Source organism: Thamnophis sirtalis, unplaced genomic scaffold (genome assembly GCF_051295495.1).
Source record: "Thamnophis sirtalis isolate CommonGarterSnake01/CBP01778 unplaced genomic scaffold, rThaSir2_p1.2 scaffold_12, whole genome shotgun sequence".
Taxonomy (NCBI): Eukaryota; Metazoa; Chordata; class Lepidosauria; order Squamata; family Natricidae; genus Thamnophis; species Thamnophis sirtalis.
The window spans coordinates 53,546,598-53,570,512 of NW_028261392.1; the positions used below are offsets into that span (position 1 = coordinate 53,546,598).

The 23,915-nt window shown below is 40.3% G+C and overlaps 1 protein-coding gene across 6 annotated transcripts in view; it reads right to left on the reverse strand.

Moving 5' to 3' along the window:
- Nucleotides 1-23,915, reverse strand: part of SUCO (SUN domain containing ossification factor) — a 96,811-nt gene that overhangs the window by 55,542 nt on the left and 17,354 nt on the right. For 3 of the 6 annotated variants that reach the window (XM_087726576.1, XM_087726579.1, XM_087726575.1), the window contains exons 8-12: nt 22,426-22,465; nt 18,500-18,623; nt 16,384-16,451; nt 10,180-10,287; nt 7,405-7,510 (exon numbers count right to left, since the gene is read on the reverse strand). The exons of 1 other annotated variant lie outside the window; for it this stretch is intronic. In XM_087726576.1, the coding sequence (XP_087582702.1) occupies nt 7,405-7,510; nt 10,180-10,287; nt 16,384-16,451; nt 18,500-18,623; nt 22,426-22,465 (446 nt within the window). Of the gene's footprint in view, nt 1-7,404; nt 7,511-10,179; nt 10,288-16,383; nt 16,452-18,499; nt 18,625-22,425; nt 22,466-23,915 lie in introns of all 6 variants that reach the window. 2 more of the 6 variants (XM_087726578.1, XM_087726577.1) reach the window with 1 other exon arrangement.

Below are 23,915 nucleotides of genomic sequence, written 5' to 3' on the forward strand. Positions count from 1 at the left end.
ATAAAAAAGAACAAGCAATGTAAGACAGCAAAATGGAAAAGAGGAAAAACAAACTTACACCATTTAAAGAAGCATTCAAACACCCTTGCCAAATAGCCAGCTCTTTCAAGAATCTTAGAAACACCATCAGGGTGAGCCTATCTGAATCTTGGAGGGTGAACCTTATTCCAAAGATCAGGTGCTATGAAAGCGAAGGTGTACTTTCAGGACTCAACAGCTTTAGTTAATCAAAGGCACCTAGAGTATGCCAATCCAGCAAGACTGTATCAATGAGAAAGATATGGCAGACAAATGGTTCCTCAAGTAATTGGGCCCTGTGCCATATAAGGCTTTATAGAATAACAACCATTACCTTAAATCACACTTAGAAGCAAACTGGCAACCACTGCAGAGAGCAAAGCAAAGAAGTTACATGTGCATGCCTGCATTTTAGATCAACTGTAGAGCACTTGTAGTAGTCAAGTCATAAGGTGAACGAAGTGTGACTGCATGTCTGAAGAACCACCCATTCTGGGAAGAGGCACAACTGGCACTTCAGGTGAAGCTGTACAAAGGCCTTTCTGGCTGTTGCTTTCACCTGCTCATAAAGCAGGAGCTGTAAATTCAGGAAGATCCCCAGATGGTGCACCATCTTTGAACAGGGTACACCATCCAATTCAATCTAAAATGACTAAGGAGCTGTGGGTTTTTGAGCCACTTACAGCCTCTTTGTCTTGATAATATTGAATTAGAAACAGTTTCTATTCATCCCAAAACAAGCATCCAGATACTGGGACAGAATACTGTCCAAGGGGCTGTCCAAAGGGTCAAAAGATAACTTTGAGTATCTCCAGTGTACTGTGCCCTGATGTATAGTGTACTGATGCAGCACGGTATATGTACTGATCTCACCCAAAAGTTCCACAGAGATGTTGACTAACAGGGAAAGAAAGTAAACCTCTATGGCACCTCACAAATAAGGGGGCTAAGACACAATACACACACACACACACACAGACAGACAGACACACACATCTGATATTGGCCTAAGAGAAAGAAAGAAAACTACTGAAAAATGTATCCCCAATGCACGGAGCAGAATCAGAGAGTTGCTGTGGTCAGCAATAACAAAAGCAACTGAGAGATGTAGGAGCACATCTTCATTTTGCTTCTACCACAAGTGAAAGTGCAGCCAACTTCTCAGTACTAAATTCTGCCTGAAGCTTGACTGAAACCTGTCTAGATAACGCCGTTCCAGAATTCTTATCAACTGCAGGCTGACCCTTCAACACCCTTTCCCAGTAAGGGAAGGTCAGAAACTGGATGAGAGTTATAAAAACACAGTACCTCCAAGGATAGTCAGTTGAGGAGGGGCTCCAAGCCTCTTCCAAGGCAGGTAATATTTCCTCCTTCAAAGAGACCAATGCTATATCATATACTCGACTGCAGGCCATCTTGTCTACATTTTTCTGACACAGGACGGGCTTAGATCCAATGAATGGGTAGCTGAACTGATAGCACAGAGAACTCTGTTCATTCTCAAGAGTCCCTGACTCAAATACATCCCAAATCATACTACTAAACTATGCCCCAGGCATCTCTGCAGCCCTGCCCAATGACAGTCCAAGTCAGAGCAAATCTGAGAGACTTTATCCATCAGATAGTTTAAATAATATCCTCACAGCAGCTCAACTTCTAAGGGAGGTATGGTGAACTAAAAATGGTTCCATGCAGAACCAATGATTATGGTAAAGACCAAGAACTAGTGAGTACATCAGTTCCTTGGAACCTCTCCGAATAACAAGACAGGAAAGCACCTGCTACACGAGCATTTGTATAAGGGGGTTGTCAACTCTCCATGTTGACATTTCACACAAACTGTTGGCGGAGCTGGATCTCAGATTACAGTAGCTGGTTTGAGATCGGTGTATCTATTGGGTAGTGTGTTTTATGACACAGACTGAGTGGAGGAAAGGAACAGGGGCAAAGTTCAGAAGCAGATAAACAAAGCAAAGAAATAACTGCCAATGAATCTTGCCTAATGAATAATGCTTAATGAAGCTGTTAATAAATCACTGGTTTTTGTATTAAAACATTGGCTCTATTATTATGAATTAGTTATAGCATCGTTAGGAAACTTTACAGGGGTCTTGGTTTATTTAGATGACATTTTGGTATATACCGAGACCAAAGCAGAACATGTAAAACTAGTCTGGGCTGTTCTAAACAAACTCTACTCCGCCAAACTTTATGCTAAACTCTAAATGTGAATTCCACCAAGAAAAAAATCGATAATTTAGGGTACTGCATTTCACAACAGGGCATAGAAATGGACCCTCTAAAAGTACAGGTAGTACTTGATTGGGAACCACCCTGCATGTGTAAACAGTTACAAAGCTTCCTGGGATTTGCCAAATTTATCTGCCAGTTTATCCCCCCTTTTGTTCAGATTGCCCTCCCCATCACTAAGCTTTTAAAAACAAAGGTGGAGGGTAACCCAAAACCGAAGCAGCCTTTGAACCGGACAATGGAATGCCAAGCTACATTTGAAAAACTTAAATGGCTGTTTTCAGCAGAGCCAATTCTAAAGCCCCCGAAACAGAGAAACCATTCATCATAGAAGCAGATACCAGCGATGTGGCAATAGAGGTGGTCCTGCTTCAGAAAAATGAGCACGACCAATTATAACCATGTGCTTACACATCCAAAAAGTTGAATGAAACTGAGCAACGGTGGGCCATTTGGGAGAAAGAAACTTATGCAGTATGGTGGGCGCTTTTAACCTGGAGGCATTTCCTAGAGAGGAGTAAGATCCCTTTTGAAGTCTGGATGGATCATAAAAATTTAGAAGCCCTAAAGATCCCAAGGAAATTCTCCCCAAAACAAGAATGATGGGCTCAGTACTTTAAACAGTTTGAGTTTACACTCAAATATCTTCCTGGGGGAAAAAACTTTCTGGCAGATGCACTATCCAGAAAACCACAATACAATAGTATGAAGCCAGACATAATCAAATCCCTAGTACAAAACAACCAATTAGCCGTTAAAGGAATCACTAGATGCAAGGCAAAACAAGAAACATTGATGAACAATGACACCACCCAAACTTTTAAACAAGCTATAGCCACCGATAACTGATTTTTGAGCCATAAATCTAGCTGCCTGATTAAAGATAACTTAGCTTGGGAGGGAAGTTGTATCCAGCTAGCCAAAGACTGTGCTTAATGGCAAGGTGCCACAACTCCAAATTAGCTGGACACTTTGGTTTTGTGAAAACTTTACACCTAATTAAAAGACAATTTCGGTGGCCATCTCTAAAAAAAGGACCTAGAGAGCTATGTAGCTAGCTGCCCCATTTGTTCAGCAGAAAAAGACGTCAGGGGAAACCCCCCAGGACTCTTACAGAAAGTAGCTGAACCTTCAGCACCTCAGAGAGAGATTGCTATGGACTTTATTGTTGAACTACCAGAAAGTGCGGGGAATACTGTTATTTGGGTCGTAATAGACCTGTTTTCAAAAAAGGCACATTTTATACCTTGCCAAACAATCCCAACTACCAAAAGTCTAGCCAAGTTATTCGTGATACACATTTATTGTCTTCATGGAATCCCACAGAGAATCATTTCCGGCAGAATTTTGGAGGGCATTTTTAAACTTACTTGGCACCGCCCAGGGGTTGAGCTCTTCGCAACACGTGCCGACTAACAGTCAGTGTGAGAGAACTAACTTGGTACTAGAACAATATCTAAGATGTTTTATGAATTTTCAACAGGATAACTGGACTGAACATTTACCTTTTGAGGAAGTAGCATTCAATAACTTGTACACTCAAGTACTGGTTTTATCCCTTTTAGAGTAGCAAGAGGCCAAGATCTCAGCCCTATGCCTGAACTACCCACAGAAGAACCCACGATTCTGTCATTTAAGGAGTGGATGGATACCTTAGAAAACACATTGCAAGTAGTTAGATTAGCTTTAAAGGAAACTAGAGGGCTTTTAAAATTCAAGCTGACAAGAAAAGAATGGAACCCAAACCTTTTCATGTTGGAGATAGAGTATACTTATCTACAAAATTCCTGAAATCATTACAGCCATTGAAGAAATTAGGGCCAAATTTCATTGGACTTTTCCCTATCATTAGGCTCATCAATCCAGTAACTGTAGAAGTACTCCTTCCAAAGACACTCAGACTAGTCCACCCAATATTTCACATTAGTTTACTCAAACGAGAGGTAATCTCATCACTCAGACCAGCTGCACCTATACCAACTGTTCCCATAATGATAGAAGGTGAACAACACTTTGAAATCAAGGAAATCCTTGACACTAGGATCCACCGGGGGGAACCCCAATAATTAGTTGCTTGAAAGCATCTACCCTCATCCCAAAATGAATGTGCCACAAAACACCACGTTAGGGGCCCTACCTTACTGAAAAAGATTCACTCCCAATACCGTAACAAACCTTGTTAAAATACTATGATGGAATTTTTGTTTCTATCTTTTCATAAACGGATCTCTCCTTTTTCTAAGGAAGGCAGCATGTGAGATCCCTAAAAGTGATACTGCCATTCAATTTGGAGAAGGGGGGCTTCTGGATTCTATTTATTGGCAGTGCCTGTGACAACTGATATTTTACAACATGTTTCCTGGCGCTGAAGCACCCTGAGATCTCCTCATCTTTTGGGGAATGTTTATGATGGCCATGTGGGATGGTTCACTTTAATGTTTAACAGAAGATAGCCATGGGAATGTATGCTTATCCGGTTCTCAGGGCAGCTGGTAAAGGAACTAACTTCACATGTGTATTGGCTAAAATCTGCATTCTGATTAATGGGAGGGGTCTCTACTGCTTTAATTTTACTTGCCTTGCCTAAGGGGATTCAGATGTTGCTTTGAACTCATTGTTTTCACTTCTGCTTAATAAAAGCTTCATTTTGAAATACTTCAATCTCTAATATAGGTTATGAGCCATATCCAATCAGACTCACGTCAACTCTTCCTCCAATGCTGCTTCAGACTTCTCTTCTGCTGTTTTATTTTCCAGATCTCCTTGCTAAGCCAAGGTGCACCCTCAGTTGGTACACAAAGTGGCTGCATAGGGGTGATATGGTCCAAGATCCAAGTCATCTGCCTATTTCAACAAGCTACTAGAAGCTCAAATGAACTGCCCACCAGATCCTTACAGAAGACTCCAAGCTCCTTCTGGAATCCCACTGGGTCCAACAATGGGCTGGAGTGGTTTTTGCCTTCTCTTAAGAGAAAGGAGGAAAGAAAAAAACTGTCAATGCCAAAGATCAGTAGGAAACCATCACCATTAGGATAGCCCATTCTTCAGAATTAACTTGTGATAGTGAGTATAAGTATCAAGAACTTGATTTTCCCTTGCTAATAAATAGCAGGTGTCAAGGGAATGGAATGAAAGAAGCCACCAATAATAGCAATATTGAAATTTCTAGCCTAATATTCTAGATATCAATAGAATCTATGCAATGAATGAGTCAAATAAATGGGTTTCCTTTTATGAGGTTGCCAGTATTTTTAAAATCAAGATTAAACAACAAATATAAATAAATAAATCACTTCATTCATCTTAGGAACAACACGGTAGTTGCATTTTCAAAGGACTTTGAAAAAGTGAGGTCTTAACTGTTTTCTAACCTACTAACTGAGACAAGGCCATCTTTTTTTAGGAGGGGGGATAAGCTGTTATGCAGAACAACTGCCACCATAAGTGTTTTATTTCTGAGTTCCAAGTTGCTGACATTCACTAGGTGGAAGTACCTGTAAATGCCATCCATTTTATTTTCTTATTGTAGTGGCAGAATTCTCTTTAACAGTTTTGCAGATACAAATACCTAGCTGTAAGATAATAGTCAACAACTTAGACTTCATCCAGAAGCCAAATAAAATCCATGAAGCTTCTACAATATAGATAGCAAATGATAAAACAGGTAGAAATTGTTAATAGGTAAACTACAACATTTTGGACTAAATTAGTTTCCAAATATTTTTCAGTGGCAGTCCCATGTAATGTTACAATCTAGTCAAGAGATAATGAACTTTGTAGTAATCTAGCAAGAGATCACAGGGAATGAGTGACAATCAATAAAGCCTTCTGTTCCAGGAGTAATCACAACTACCCAAAGATTCTTTTTTCATTCTGCCTACTATCATAGTTGACATGACTCCAAGACAATTGTCAAGACTGTACAGCTGCTCTGTAATAGGAAAGCCACCAATCAGTCAAAGATGGTATTCCACCAGAGGGCTTCTGGAGGAAGAGTCATTCTACTGTGCCATGACTGAGCCTTAACCCACACAGATCTTCCTAGCCTCAGACATGTTATAAGAATACAAATCCAGCTGCTGAATGCAGGTGGCTCAGGATACTATAGTAGATGGCACTGAACACTAGTCACCAACTCTTCCCCTCTCCACCACTCAAATCTCTCTTGTTATCATCAATAAGCATTATCAGGTTTTAGCCCTGTATTTTGAATACTGACTAAAAAGGGCCCATAATCAGTTTCAATCTATATGCACACATATGTTCACACAGCACATGCAGTATACATTTAGCATTCAAATATAAAGGAGGTTTCTAAAAACTGAGAGTGAATGATGTGTATTCAAGTCACAGAAAAGCAATTATCAAAGTATAAGAAAAAGAACTGGTGATAGGAAGAGATTAAGAAGAAATCCACTGATGGATGACAAATGCTCATTTTTGAAATATATAAGCAGAATTTGAATAACTGCCCATCAAGACTACTAGAATCATATAGTATAAACTCTAACACTATAAACTAGATACATAATACTATAAACATACTATAAACACAATTCCTATGGAAGGTTTATATGATGATCTAAATCAGGGGTGTCAAACTCAAGGCCTGCAGGCAGAATCTGGCCCACAGGGTGCTTAAATCTGGCCCGCGGGGCCGGCCTGGAAATAGCAACTAGACCGCAGTACCTCTGGCAGCCAAAATGGGGTACGGGGAGGCCACCTCACACCCCGCTTTGGCTGGCTGAATGCGGTAGTAGGCCATCCAGGCCAAAAACAGGGCGCAGGTGGGCCGCACATGGGGCCCAGCACCAATTTTGGCCAGCAGGGTGCTGCAGGAGGTGTCTATCCCTTCTCCCTCCCCTGGCTGGCCTGCGGAGAACTACACTAATGATCCGGCCCTCAAAGAAATCCAGTTGACACTCCTAATCTAAATTGTCCCTTTTATGGTTTACTTCATCTATCCTCTTCTGACAAGTGAAATTTTGCTTAAATGCATGCATGTATTTGTTATCCACATGCATAACAGCAGGCCAACATAATTGCCTTACACAACTTGGTAGTTATGAGTCCTAGTAATATAATTTCTTTTTGTCTATTTTATTAAGAAAGTTGCAATCCCCCAAAATAAATTACCTTTGCATATTTGGCATACATCTGTTCGTCCAGAGGAAAACTCTGGACATTTCTTTCATCTCTGGCATGAAAAGTACCAAGCTTGACCCACTTATTTGTTGGATATCTAGGAAAACAATGCATTAAAAAATCAGAAAGCACAATGACTTTATGATTAAATAGCAAATAAGAAACTTCTTAAAATGTCATATAAATTATACAATGCTTTCTACTTTGCATGTGAGAACATTTTAGCCATTGTCTATCCACTACAGGATAAAGGCCTCTTCCACATGTTTTCAACAATACAGTCCTGAACTTTCATTTGCCAACAATGCTTTCTATTTTACAGATAATACCACCATCATCATTTTAGCCATTGTATATCCACTGCGGGATGAAGGTCTCTTCCACATGTTTTCAACCAATACAGTCCTGAACTTTCTTTGGCCAATTGGGGCCACAATAATTGCTGATGTCATTGATCCATCATCTTGTTTTAGGTCTCTAAATGGATACTTTTTATCAAGTGGGATCCATTGTATGACTGCCTTGGTCTACCTGACATCAGTTCTTCTTGTTATGCCCAGCCCATTTCCATTTCAATTATTTTACTCTCTGATTGATATCATATACTTTTATTTGTTCTCTAATCCATGTGCCTGTCTTGTAATGCCGAGCATATATCTTTCCATGACTCTTTGGGCCATGCATAGTTTTTGTATCGATTGTGAGATTAATGTCCATGTTTCACTGGCATATGTTAGATCATACATTGATCAAAAACTTTTCTCTTGAGGCAAAGGCATAAGTTCTTGAACTTAGTTTGTCGAAAACCTGCCAACCACATTCAACATGCCATTCAATTTCCTTTGTTGTATCACTTTCCATTGAGATCTGTCTGCCAAGGTATATGTAATGGTCCTTCAACAGAGCTCCAGATTGACCCATAGCTCTGGTTCTGGCTGCAGAGGCCTTTCCTGAAGGGCCTCTGATGGCGAAATGGAAGCCGGGGGCGCCGTGCACATCAATCTGGAGCCCGTTTCTTGGCTGCAGAGGCCTTTCCTGAAAGAAGGCCACGGGTAATGCGCACATGGGCGACAGGCTGCTGCAGAAGAACTGGCCAGCAGCGGGCTCCTGTTGGGCAGGGCTGTCTATGAGTCAGTAAAAGACACCCTCCAAAAATAAGACCTGGTGCCTTTTTGGGTGGAAAAAAATATAGAAGACCAGTCTTATTTTGGGGAAAACACAGTATTATCTTGGCGAAAACCATGTAGATGACTGAAAGAAAGCTTATTGGGCGATAGTTCTTTAAATCATCTGGGGCCCCTTTCTTGTATATAAGAATCACTTCAGCATTTTTTCATGAATCAGGTATTTTTTCTTCTCCAAGACATCTTAAGTATAGTTTTGCTAGTATCCTGTGTAAAGTGTAACCACCAGCTTTCAGTATTTCAACAGTAATGCAGTCATTTCCTGAAGCTTTGACATTTTTCATTGATTTTATGGCACTTGATACTTCCTCCACTAGAATATCTGGCATTTCCTCTTTTGTGGGTATGGTTACTTTTTATCTTTGTATAGCTCTAAATAAAATTTTCCAATTATTTCTAACATTTCCTGCCTTGTTCTACACACAGAGCCATCTTCAATTTTAGTGCAAAACCTTCTGTCTTGTATTTATAAGCTTGCATTTTACTCTATTAATCCCTTTATTTTCTTCAATTGCCTTTTTCACAAGCTTCACATTACAGTAACGCATTTCTTATTGGATACATTTTCTTATGGTCTTGAAAAGTTCAATGTACTCCAGTTTATTAGTGAAACGTGCAGGATTAATCATTGTCCATCATTTTTTCATTAAATCAATAGTTTCATCAAAGTTTGACTATGCAAAAATCTTTTCCTGCGGTGCTATAGATGTAGCAGATTCAAGGATGTTTTTGACTATTCGTTCATTTTGGTCCATAATATTCATCTTTTCCAAATCTTGCAATGGAACAAAGCAATTTGACAAATTAATCTCAAAATTCCTGTTCTCCTCTAACAGCTTATCACTCTTTAATTTTTTTGTGATTTCACACATTCCTTTTAACTGTCTATCTTCACTTTAGCTTGTACCATTCTATGGTCACTTCCAATGTTAAAACGATTGATGACAATTGCAGAATATGATTTTATCACTTGACATGATCTAGTCAATTTTGCTTGTCCATCCCAGATGGACCCATATCCATTTTCTGCTAGCTTTCTTTCTTGTAAAATGAGTTCATTACCTAAAGTTCCTGTCCTTCGGCAAAATCTACTATTCTGTCAACTCTATTATCTCTTCCACCACTTCCATATAGGCCAGTCGCTTTTTCTCCAGGTATTGCTCTTCCTATACTTGCATTAAAGTTACTCATTAGTATTTTGTATTGGCATTTGACTGTGTTGAAAGCAGGCCACATCTGATATAATTATGTGAAATTAAAATGGAAAGAATTTAAAGCAGCCCATTAGCCTAAATTTATTATTTTTAAAAAGCAGTTTGGTGTAACCATAATAAAAACGAGCTGAAGCCTTATTCACTTGTAATGTTAAGGATTCAATTTTTTTCTGCAAAGAACTGTAAATGAGAATTTGTTAAAAAAATATTTTCCTGAATATTAAACTTTAAATAAGCATGCTAGATTTCTATGCTAAAAACCTGAACATTATAAAAATTATGAAATTACAAATACTGAAAATGACTTTCAGTTTCACTAAACTTTGTGACAATAAATTCTACAATTGTATTCTTATCATGAGACATACCTGTCACTGATAGACACCAGAAAATCCTTGGGAGTGGATGAGAATAACTCATGATTAGCAATATCCAGCTGTTTTACTTGTATGGGTTCGCACAATTCAACAACAAACCTTCAGGACAGATAAAAATTACATTATGAACTGCATGTTCAAAGCTATTTCTCAAAGTACAGATAAAACTATTGACTGAGCCAATAACCATTTTATGGTAATTGATCCCAGAAATGTGCTTCAAAATGATATGAAAAATTTCTCATTGTTTTTCAAACAAAGAAAGCATCAGCAATACAATAAAAATCACTGTGCAAAATAAGGCTTAATAATAATTTATCAATATCTTGGGGACATTTTAACTGTTATACAACTTTCTTCATTCTCTTCACTGCCAAATATATCAAGGAGATGCATGTATTCTACAAAGAGTATGCATTCTTTCAAATAAAATATTTTTCTCTCATAAAAGAGGTTATGGGACTGCAGAGCTAAGAATGCCGCAAGAAGTCAAAACATAGTAGTGAATAGGTACTTTAATGAAGAATTCTGAATAAAAATAAAGCCAGTTACAGTTTTTCAAATTTTAACTTTCCTAATGTCACAACCCTTTAATACAGCTCATGTTGTGATGACCCCCAACCATAAGATTATTTTATGTTTTCTGTACTTTTTTGAAAATATGTGTTTTCCAATGGTCTTAGGCAACCCCTGTGAAAGGGTAGTTTGACCCCCAAAGGGGTCCCAACCCACAGGTTGAGAACCACTGTTCTGGAAGCTTATGTAGTGCACTGCTTTTTCTGATTCGAGAAAGTAACTGTTGTCTCTAATTCTTTGTTCCCCTGGATTAATTTCTTACTTATTTTGTCCGCTCTTTTTTCTTCTCTCTCAATCCTCTCTTTCATCAACTGCAATTTTTGCTCATTTTTAGTGATTTGTTGTTGGACAAATTCAAATTTATCATCCATCTTTTGCATTTTTTTCTTTAAGTTCTCCTGTATCGTTTCTTACCTCTATCTCTTTTTTCCTTTTGTCATGGTTTTTAGTCATGGCTTCTTGCATTGACTGCAACATGGCCTACAAATCTTTAAACAAATTGCATTTTTCCCTTTGGACTATATCTTCTATAGATCTCTGTGTTAATGGACTGGAAGTAGCCAATGAGGTCTGGGCCGTTTGCTCCCTCCCTATCCCTACTTTATTTAATTTTGTAGTACTTGTCATATTAAAAAAAATTCTGCCAAATTGAACTCAAACCAACACTCCCACTACTCTTTCCCACTGATAGAGCCCTCCACTCCTGACTACTTAGATTATTAATATTAGTTGTTAGAAATCAGAATTGTCCTATTTATATGGACCTAACAGTAGTTAACTTATTTTTATAGTACCATATATACTGTTGTCAATATACTTAATAATACCGCTCAACTAAGTAAATAGAAATAAATAATATCCTAGTGATACTTATAATGTTTACAATAGTCACAGTGGTATATCAAAGATACTTCTGGTAGTGGCAGTGGTATTGATGATGACTTCTGGATTCCAATAGCTTCTAGACAATTACTGAGGTTCAGCTCAGTAATTTTCTAACATTGCCTTCTGCTCACGTTATTTTTCTCTGCTTTGATGTATCTTTGGGATATTGGGAGGAGAGAAAGAATGGCCTTGGGCCATCTGTTTTGTTTCACCATCAGAGGAACAAGATTGTGGATCTGGGAACCACCTGTTGCACCTTCTCAGCCCAAAGTTCACACATCTTCGCACTTCAGGATTGGCTCAAAGATGAACTGGAAATTATGAGGGTCCTCGAAAGGATCAGTTTAACCTAACACTCCAGCACATGAAATTCAGATTCTGCATAAACTCTCTGCTATCAATGTCTTCCAATAAAAGTTCCTTTTGAAATACAGTTCATTTCAAGATTTCGCCTTTCTTCAGAAGGCTGGCAAGGCAGGACCTTACTTTAGGCAAAATTTGAAAAGCAGTCAACCCAGAGAGGGTCCATCCCTACCATGGGGACAATGCAAAGAATGTCCAACCAGGACAGCAATCATGAGGAAGCTGAATGCGAGGAGGAAGTCCCCATTAAGGCTCAACCCAACAAAAGCCTCAGATTGTGGACAAAGGACAGAATCATCCTTGGCGATCTGCCGAGGTGGTCCGTCAATGTAGGGAAGAAGAAAGACTGGGACGGAAGAATCCCAGGAGTCACTTTCACCTGGGGCAGCCAACAGCAGGGTTGAAAAAGCAAGTTGAAAAACCTTTATGAGGACTACGAGATGGAGGAAGCATTGGGCCGAAACAAACAACTCATGAAGAAATTGATGCAACTCATGAGAGAGATCTTCCAAGGCATGAGAGTCTGAGAAGATGGGGCCTGAATCGTTGGAGAAGATAGTGGCCGAGAGGAGAGCAGTGGTGAGCAAGATAATTTCCCAGCATGTCAGGCATGCCTCCTTCAATATCCAAGAAAGATAAACCTCAACTCCATGTTAATAGAGATAAAGTACTTTTACTAGATATGAAATGAAAGCAGCTAAAAGGAAAGCAAGATCTGAGCCAGAAAAGCGGGAACATATACATATCAAACGTTTACCCAGCACCTTCCCCCCAATTCCCCAACCCAGTGTCCAATCTGCAACTCCCTAAGGTGTCATGTGGGGTGCATCTTCAAACAGACTCATCAAGTTGGTATGCGAGACGGTTGGCCTTGACCAAGTCCAAACATCAGCCACCAGCATGCACAGAAGATGGTGAGAACAAGACTCCTCCAGTGCAATATTATTACCTTTCCCAATACCATGCCCCCCCCCCCCCGTTTCTATGGCAGCTGTAGCAAAGCAGCCATAAGCAAGTAACCAAAACAGAGGCTGACACCCTGGGACTTCTGCAGGTGCCATGAAGAATGCTGATGGACCCATTGCTACCCCAGTGAACCCACTTCCGGGCAGAGTGCAAGTTCCTTGTGCTGGTGGGAGGGAACACCCACAGCTGGAATGGAAGGCACCTCCCAGGGCATAAAATTTGATGGAGAACCCCAACAACTGGAATTCTTCCTGGCACATGTCCTTACATACATGCAGGGGTGTGGGAGGGATCTCTCAAGTGAAGAGGTCGTCACCGTGGCCCTGGAGGGGGCTGCTGCACACTGGATGTTGACTGCACAATATGAACACCCTTGAGCTTTGAAATTTTGACTGCTTCATGACAACCTTAAGGAGCAGATTCGAGGACCCCTTTGCTGACTGAAAAGCCAGGGATTGCATCAAAACTGTAAAGCAAGGTTGTGGGCCACCAGCCAAATACGCAGAAAAGTTTTAAGACCTAGCCTGCCAGATGAACTGGACAAAAGAAATACTGGTGAGCTGTTTCAAGGATGGGCTCAATGATGATCTGAACCACACCTCCATCACCAGAGGCTTGCCTGCACAACTGGTACATCTTGGCGGAAGTAGCTGTAATTGACCAAGACCAAAACTAGTACCGCTCAAGCAGAACCTGGAAGAGGTCAGCACCTGAGAGGAAGAGAGAGGCCGCCAAGCCCCAGTCCTACCATGTTTAACAGCCTGTTTCAACTGTGAGAAGGGAAGCACAAACACAAAGACCCTGACCAGAAAGGGAGATCAGCAATCTCGAAGAAAGCCAGCAATACTCTCCCAGCGCTCCAACAAAACTGCCCTGAAAAGACCGGCAAGATCGTAAACTTCCAGTCCTCTCCCAAGCATGGACCTGCAACTCCGACCCCATGAGAAGAGCTGAGCCCATCGGATAGCAACTATGACAATGACCCCTTGATAAGTGGGACGATTGAGCCCATCACTGTGCCCATAGAATTGCTAACCCAAAACGTGGGCCAGAAGGTGGCACTGATGGTCCTATTAGACTCAGGGTGCACCCGGTGCCTAACAAGTCCAGCCTGATGGAAAACTGGGGACCTGCCTATGACAATTAAAAAACCCTAGTGTTTTGCCAGTTTGATGGGTCCATTGCAAGAGGAGTCCCAACCACATTTGTCACAGAGCCCCTGGAACTTACCATAGAGCGCTACTCTGAGACTATTGCTTTTATTGTGGTTCCAAGCATGGAATGGCCCCTGGTCCTAGGACTATCTTGACTAAAAAAGTGGAACCCACAGGTGGATTGGACTAAGGGGAACCTGATGTTCCCAGGCCAGGGGGAAACCCCAGCAGAAAGAAGTCACTAGGAAAACCCCAGCTGCAGAAACAAAGTGGCGGCCACCACCCAAATTAAGTCCCTGCAGGGTATTCTCCAAAAACAACTACAAAGCTTCCTAGGGTTCTCAATTTTCTATAGGCAATTCATCCCATCATTTACCCAAACCACCCTTCCTATTACCGTGTTTTCCCGAAAGTAAGACCATGTCTTATATTTTTTATCACCAAAAAGGCACCAGGTCTTATTTGGGAGGGTGTCATCCACTGACTTGCCTCACTTGCACACATCGCCCTGGCCTCTTTTTTGCTATCAGAGGCCTTCAGGAACTTCTTCATCTGGCAAGGCCAGCAAGGCTTTCCTGAAGGCCTCTGCAGCTGATAACAGAGCTCCGGATCAATCCCTAATTCTGTTATCGGCTAAAGAGGCCTTCAAGGAAAGCCTTGCCAAGTGCAGCAAAAAAAAAAATGGCCCGAGGTGTGCGAGGCCTGGCTGCAACTATCTAAAGTTAAGTAGTAGAGCAGCTCCACCCCACCATCTCCACTCTTAAATACTATCTTGAGAGGAGCCTAATTACAACCACCTGGGTCCAATTATCTTCTGTACCTGCATATTTGTTCTCTATGCCGATCTGCCAGCCGTTGCCGGGCATCCAGGACCAACTCCCTTGTCTCCTCCCCACTGCTCCAAGGCCTGACGTCAGGAGCACATTCCCTTTGGCTTTCACCACTGCCTCATGCCTCAGGCGCCTCCTGGTGGCCAACCAGCCTCTCTGAGCCCTGCTCAGAGTCGGAACCCTGTCCAGAGTCCTCCACATCTTCCAGAGACAACTCATAAGGCCCCTCGCTGTCGGAGTCTGTTTGCAGCTCCAATGGCTCCTGCTGGCCACAACACCTACCTATTGTATTTCTCTTTCTCTCTACTTCTCTCTCTATCCCTCTCCCTACCAACCTACCTACTGTCTCTCTCTCCCTACCTATCTACTGTATTTCTCTCTCTATCTACTTCTTTCTGTTTCTCTCTGTCTATCCCTCTATCTACCCACCTACCTACCTACTTTCTCTCTCCCTACCTACCTACTGTATTTCTCTCTCTTTCTCTCCCTCTCTATCCCTCTATCTACCCACCTACTTTTCAAAAAATTGCCTCTTCAAAACCGTGGTGCATCTTATACTCCGGTACGGTTCATACACCTAAAAATATGGTAATCTTGAATTGCATCATCCAATTTATTTTGAGCTTTTGGCAACAGTTCCTGAAATTATTAGAAACCTCCCAGGGCCTAAGCTCCGCCTATCACCCCCCTCCAGACAAATGGAACATGTGAACGTAATAATGGCTTGTTGCAGTAATACCTCCATTGTTACAATGAACTACCAACAAGAGACTTGGGTTGAATTCTTACCCTTTCTGAGGTTGCCTACAATAATTCAGTACACAGTAGTTACTAGAGTATGACTCTACTGGTGTCATAAATCCAATGACAGTTCAATTGAATTTCAAATTGCTTAAGAATATTAAAACTAAAATTATTCATTAAATCCATATGCTGAATTAAGAGAGGCTTAATATATTTTTAAAATTAAAGGAAGAAACATCAAAAATGCGCACTAAGCTGAGACATTTTGATAGCTGAAAATGCTCTCCAAGCTACAATAATGAAAGCGAGAAGCACAGTGGAAAAAATATGTATCATATTTTAGACATTTCACCAAAGACATAGCTCCCTTGAGAAGTCCATAATGCTCGGCAATATAGAAAGAAATAAAAGGATTATCAGCAATAAGTTGGGTGGACTCAATCAGCAGTGGGCACACCATTAGGGGACCTGAAGGGTGAGACTGGGGATATAGATCATCCTCAAGATGGTCTCATTATCTGGCTTTTTAAGTGTTGATACAAATTTGACAGCATATAATCAATAATGAATCATGCATATCATGTGTTTATGATGCCTAGCACTGTTTCTTGAAATCTTTTTTTTACTTTTGCAAAATAAACTCTTCACTTAAAAGAGTCTACTGAAAATGTACTTACCAGATTTTGGTACTGCATGGATTTAGCATATAGAGGTCCATATTTTCTATTAATATTGCTGATGTACTCTATTACAAATGAGAACATAATTCATTAGCAGAAACTGTTTGTAGCTTAGTTAATTATTTTTTGGCTTTTCGGTAGAATATATCATTACACATATAGAAACTCAGATATACAGGTGAAACTCGAAAAATTAGAATATCATGCAAAAGTTCTTTATTTTAGTAATGCAACTTAAAAGGTGAAACTAATATATGAGGTAGACTCATTACATGCAAAGCTAGATAGTTCAAGCCGTGATTTGTCATAATTGTGATGATTGTGGGTTACAGCTCATGAAAACCCCAAATCCACAATCTCAGAAAATTAGAGTATTACATGTAATCAATAAAACAAGGATTGTACATAGAACAACATTGGACCTCTGAAAAGTATGAGCATGCATATGTACTCAGTTCTTGGTTTGGGCCCCTTTTGCAGCAATTACTGCCTCAATGCGGCTTGGCATGGAAGCTATCAGCCTGTGGCACTGCTGAGGTGTTATGGAAGACCAGGATGCTTCAATAGCGGCTTCAGCTCTTCTGCATTGTTCGGTCTCATGTCTCTCATCTTTCTCTCGGCAATGCCCCATAGATTCTCTATGGGGTTCAGTTCAGGCAAGTTTGCTGGCCAATCAAGCACAGTAATCCCAGGGTCATTGAACCAGGTTTTGGTACTTTTGGCAGTGTGGGCAGGTGCCAGGTCCTGCTGGAAAATGAAATCAGCATCCCCATAAAGCTCGTCTGCGGAAGGAAGCATGAAGTGCTCCAAAATCTCCTGGTAGACGGCTGCGTTGACCCTGGATTTAATGAAGCACAGTGGACCAACACCAGCAGATGACATGGCTCCCCAAATCAACAGAGACTGTGGAAACTTCACACTGGACTTCAAGCATCTTGCAGTGTGTGCCTCTCCATTCTTCCTCCATACTCTGGGTCCTTGGTTTCCAATTGAGATGCAAAAGTTGCTCTCATCAGAAAAGAGGACTTTGGACCACTGAGCAACAGACCAGGTCTGTTTTCCTTTAGCCCAGATAAGATGCTTCTGATGTTGTTTGTTGTTCAGAAGCAGCTTGACAAGAGGAATACGACATTTGAAGCTCATGTCCAGGATCCATCTGTGTGGTAGCTCTTGATGCACTGACTCCGGCCTCAGTCCACTCCTTGTGAAAGTCCCCAACACTTTTGAATGGCCTTTTCCTGACAATCCTCTCCAGGCTGCAGTCATCCCTGCTGCTTGTGCTCCTTTTTCTCCCACACTTTTCCCTTCCACATAACTTTCCATTAATGTGCTTTGATACAGTAATTTGGGAACATCCAACTTCTTTTGCAATTACCTTTTGAGGCTTTCCCTCCTTATGGAAGGTGTCAATGGTGATTTTCTGCACAACTGTCAGGTCAGCAGTCTTTCCCATGATTGTGATTCCTACTGAACCAGACTGGGAGACTATCTAAAGGCTCAGGAACCCTTTGCAGGTGTTATGGCTTAATTAGCTGATTAGAGTGGGACACTTTGAGCCTAGAATATTGCACCTTTTCACAATATTCTAATTTTCTGAGATTGTGGATTTGGGCTTTTCATGAGTTGTAAGCCATAATCATCACAATTAATGACAAATCACAGCTTGAATTATCTTGCTTTGCATGTAATGAGTCTATCTCATATATTAGTTTCACCTTTTAAGTTGCATTATTGGAATAAATGAACTTTTGCACGATATTCTAATTTTTTGAGTTTCACCTGTAATTAATGGCAGAATTACAAAGGGTGCACAATTTTATTTTTTATTTCAACATAAAATCATCTCTGCAAGGTCTTTAAAATGGATATTTTTTTGGCTTGTACTATCACTGCTCAATGAAACTAATGCTGTTCTTTACTTCTGACAAATGACAGGCCGATTTATTCTACAAGCAGCAGTGGAAAGCTCTTACAATGTTGATTGGAAATTAAACTTATTTGTACCATAAAATATTTCAAATTTGATTGCAGATAAATGTATTTATTAGAAACAAATGAACCCACATTCAGTTTTCTAAAAAATATAAACTACAGCATTGTTAGGTGTTATTACCTTTGCTTCTGGGTTAGCTGCCAGTATTTTGGCACCACACTCAACTGAAGCATAATTATTTCTATTTTTTTGGACCTTTTTCGTAATATGTTGACCTCCATTGGAAGAAAGATGCATTGACTGACCTGCAGACCAGACGAAAATGTACCAGAGAATTAATATGAAACCTTTTATATTTTTATTACCAAATTCTGAAGCTAAAGCAACTCATAAAAATTAACGTTCTTTGATATTAATAATTTATCAACAGTAATTTCCATACCATATTATCAGCTACCTGTAATTATTCTGAAGTCTCTTTTATTTTAACTACATGTTAATAACATATTAGTATTAACAGGTATAATATGAAGTGATGATACTATATAAAAGGATTTATAAAATCTCAATTGTTATTTAAAGCTATTACACAGACTAAGGTATTGCAATAAACGGACCGTTTTTTGCTCGTTTTTGCCCCCACCCCACCCCCAGGAGCACTTTGCAAGCCCCCCCCCAAAGCTATTCATGCCTTTTGGGGGGGGGGAACGGGCCAAGTACTGATCGCCTTATAGAAAGATTCCATGAAAAAAATCCAAACAAGCCCAGGGGGAGGATGTAGCCTTGGATCCTATATTTGTACTCAAATTGTTTTTGCTTCACACAGATTGCTTTTGGAAAGTGAGGCGAGCCGGATGTCAACTCTCCATGTTCTCATTGGAACAGAATGAGTGGGAGTACATTCCACGCATACTGTCAGGATCTCAGATTTCTGCTGCCGGTTGGGAGGGGTGTATCTATTGGGTAACGTGATTTATGACACAGACTGAGGGGAGGGGAGGAACAGGGGTAAAAGTTCAGAAGCAAATAAAACAAAGCAAAGATTTGACTGCGAATAAATCTTTCCTAATGAAGCTGTTAAAAAATCACTGGTTTTAACATTAAAACATTGGCTCGATTATTATGAATCAATTATGGCATCGTTAGGAAACTTGACAGAATGTTAATGTGGAAAAAGCAACATTTTATATTTAGGCAGGAAAAACCAAAGGTACAGGTACAGATTAGGCAAAACCTGGCTGAAAAATAGTAACTGCGAGAGGGACCTTACAATCCTAGATGACAATCACTTAAATATGAGCCAGAAGTAACTTTGCTAACAGTAAGTTGACACTAAACTGGCAGGAATAGCCAACATCCTAGAAGACAAGCTCAGGATCCAAAACATTTTGACAAACTTGAGCAATGGGCCCTTTCAAACAAAATGAAATTTAATGTGGAGAAAAGCAAGGTTTTACACTTGGGCAGGAAAAACCAAAGGTACGCTGTAGATTAGGCTAGGCCTGGCTCAAAAACAGTAATTGTGAGTGGGAGCTTGGAGTCATTTTGGATGATCACTTAAACATGAGTTAGCAGTGTGTGGCAGCAGTCAAAAAAGCTAATACAATTCTTGATTGTATAAACAGAGGCAGAAATGGGAGGGAGGGAGGGGGAGAGAGAGAGAGAGACCCATTTCCCACAGGAAACACCAGGAGCCATAAAACCTGGGTAGGCATGGCTGAGGGGGGGGGGGGGCGTCATGTGGGAGTGCCATTGAATTGGTCATGCCCACCCAGGTTTTGTGGTTCCCGGTGTTTTCTGTGGGAAATGGGCCCAAATGGCTCTTTGAGTGTTTAAGGTTGCAGATCCCTGGACCAGAAAATCTCCAAGATCTCTTTCATCTCTATTCTGAATTTGAATTTGAAAATACAGAGGAGTTCATGATTGACTCAATGACTGCACGGTATCCAGGTCCTGTGGCTGCAAAACAAGTCAAAATCATCATCCATTCAGCACTATGCTTGGCAGTTGGCATGAAATGTTTGTGCTGAAGTGCTGTATTTGGTTTTTGCCAAAATTGGCACTGTGCATTATGGCCAAACATCTCCACTTTGGTCTCATCTGTCCAAAGGACAGCATTCTAGAAGTTTTGTGAATTGTTCAGATGTAAATTTGCAAACTAAGCTGTACTGCCATGTTCTTTATAGAGAGAAGAAGCTTTCTCCTAGCAACCCTTTGAAACAAACCAGTCTTTTTCTAACTACTGTTTAACTTTAACATTTAACATACTAACTGAGGCATGCAGAGTCTAAGGTGTAACACTTTGATTTTTGCAATTTCTCTAAGCATTGCATGGTCTGACCTTGGGTTGAATTTTCTGGGGTATTCACTGGGAAAAAACTGGCAATTGTCTTGAATCTTTTCCACACTTGTGAATAGTCTTCCTCAGTGTAGAATGATGCATTTTCAATTCTTTGAATATGATCTTATAACCCTTCCCAGATTGAGGGGCAGCAATAATTGCTTCTCTAAGGCACTTCCAGTTGACATCACAGCGATCTCAGACACAGGGAATGGGTCTCCATGTTCCCTGTGCTGAGTTCTTCCTGTTTGTGGGTTCCGAGAGGAGCCAAAGCCACCCCGTAGCGTTGATGAAGCATAAAGGGGCAACCTGTGAGGTCAAGGAAAGTCACAGCTCTCCTGTCTGATCCCAGTGTTAGTTTGTTTTCCCCCCTCTCAGACACCGCAAGAAGAAGAGGCAGCTGCGACAAAACTGGGAAAACTGAAGAACAACTAAGACTGGTGCTGGAGCGAAGTGGTGAACTGTGTTGGAACTGGGGGAGAGGATTTTCTATTTGCTTTAAACTTAACCCCAAGGGACAATTTAGAATTGTCTGCTCAGAACTATGTATTAAAACTGTGTCCAGGCATTCTGAGAAAACACCTGACCGGAAATGGAAGGCGTAGGAGAGAAAAATAATACATTTTGAAATATACAGGAAATTGGACTCTTAAAATGGGAAGAAGTGGTACTGGGAAGGCATTTTAAAATGCTAGAACCTCTTACCTACAAAATGTATTCTGCTTTTATAATTGTTTTACAACTAAAAATAACAATTGACTAGCAATACTGAAATTTAAGTGGAGAGTGCCACCTGTTGACAAAAGGAAAAACTACAAGTTTGGCAATACCTATATGAAGGACATGGGATTATTTTCAGCTACCCCATGACTACTGGAGACCCAAATATGAAAATGAGGAAACTATTTACTTAAAGAGACACTTGAAGGTTATGATAGAACACTGAACTTGCAAAGGAGATGCAAAGATGCTTTTGATAACCTTTGGGACTATTTAAATGGAACTGAGTGTTTACAGATGGGATATAAAGAATTGGGACTTATGCACTCCTTGAAGGGAAATTTAAGACTGAATAAATAGTTCTTGGATTGCTGGACAAAAAATGAACTCTTTAAAGCAAAATAAGATGCTTAGTGAGAAATGAGTGGAATTTTTGAAGGCGATGGAGTTACTTTTTCAAAATACAAAAGACATCATGGAGAAAGGATTTAAGGAGATTAAGGAAAAAATGGAAAATACCATACAATGGATGATGCATAAAAACCAAGACACTCAGGAAAGGGAAGAGTCAACAGAAGAAATGAAGGAAGAAGAAGATAAAGAGGAGACAACAATGAAAATAACAGGGACTGATGAATTAAACCAGGAGGAAAATATACTAAGAGAGTTGGAAGATATGTTTGAAAGGGAGACAGGAGTCTGGGTAGAAACTTTAGAAACTGGGCAGTGGAAGAGGGTAGAGGTGGGAAAAGTGCCGAGATTGAACACCCAAGAATTAAATACAGACAGAGATAAAGATTTAAGAGAGAAATTTAGGAAGCAAGTTAAAAAAAAGCATAGTAATTAAAGTATTGAAGCGGGCAAAAGGCAATGAATAGGTGATGTTTCTTTTATTATTTTTATTCTTTTATTATTGTTGTTTGGATTTGCTTTTCCTTTTCTCTCTGTGTCTGTCTGTCTGTCTGTCTGTCTCTCTCTCTCTCTCTCTTAAAGCATAGCAATTAAATTATGGAAGTGGGCAAGAGACTATGGATGGATGAACTCTCTTTTTTGTTGTTTTGCTTTTCCTTTTCTCTCTCTTTTCTCTTTTTTAGGTACGTGACATGATTAGAAGTTACATAGGATAGAAAGAAATTCTTTTAATAAAGGGTGATATGATTAAAAGCTAGAATAGGTGATAGAAATAAGAGAAGCAGGAATACTAGTGTATATACCTTTATATAATAAAATGGAAATAATGACAAGAGAAAATATGGAATTGAACAATGATAGATTGCAACCTATTATAAATGTGCATTATTATTAGAAATACATAAGTTGAAGGCATGTAATAATTATGATTAACTTTACTAGTTTTATTTGTATTATAATATATGACATCCAGGTGCTATACTGTTCATGCATTGATTTGATATACCATACTTTCCAGAGTGTAAGACGCACTTTCCCCCCTTAAGAGGGTGGAAATGTCAGTGCATCTTATACACCAAATATAGCCATTTTGGCCACCTGAAATCCCGCCCTGCGCATCCAGTTTTTACTAAAGATGGGGTGCACAGAGAGTTTGGGAGGCCTACAGAGTGCTCCTTGGGGCTGGGGTGCGCAAAAACGGAGGGTTTGGGAGGCCAAAAATGGACCTCTTTTTCTCAAAAATGGGGTATGCAGAGGGTTTTGGAGCCTGCAGAGTACTCCTGGGGGGCAGGGAGGGCAGAAACTATTTTTTTCTTGTTTTCCTCTTCAAAATCTTGGTGTTTTTTATACTCTAGTATGTCTTATAGTCTTATACGATATTTATAAAAAATAATAAAATATATTATACGATATTTATTACGATATATACGATATTTATAAAAAATAAAAAAATAAAAAACTTAAAAGAAAAAAAAAGAGAATTGCTTCTCTAAGATCATTATTGATGTCTTTACTCTTTGGCATTGTGTTAACACAGATCTCAATGCTGGAGACCAGCAAACTCCTAAAAATGTGACTTTTATAGAGGTAGGCACATTTGCCAATGATCAAAGGCACTTGATTAGCAGTACATGGATACTACTTAGCCTCTTCATACCTACGGAAGCAATAAGCACACATGGCTTCTTCATTTTGGCTTTCTTTTAGAAAAAAATAAATGATATGGTGTAATGCAGGGGTGTCAAACTCAATTTCATTGAGAGCCGCATTAGGGTTGTGTTTGATCTTGGGGGGGGCGGGGGGGGAATAGCTGGGGTGGAGCCCTCTGCAGCCTCCTGCAGGTCTCTGACAGTGAAAACAGAGCACCCCACAGGGCCCGTTTTTGGCCAGGACGGCCTCCTGCAACCCTCTGACAGTGAAAATGGACCATGGCCCCCCAAGCCATCCAAAAACGGAGCCTGGGAGGACTGCGCCTGACCCTCCCTAGGTCAGTTTTCACTGCCAGAGGCATTGTGGGCTGGTCCTTCGCTGTTTCCAGGGTGGCCCCATGGACCAGATCTGGCCTGCAGTCTTTGAGTTTGACACCCTTGGTGTAATGTCATGGGTTGTTGTTCATCTGAGGTT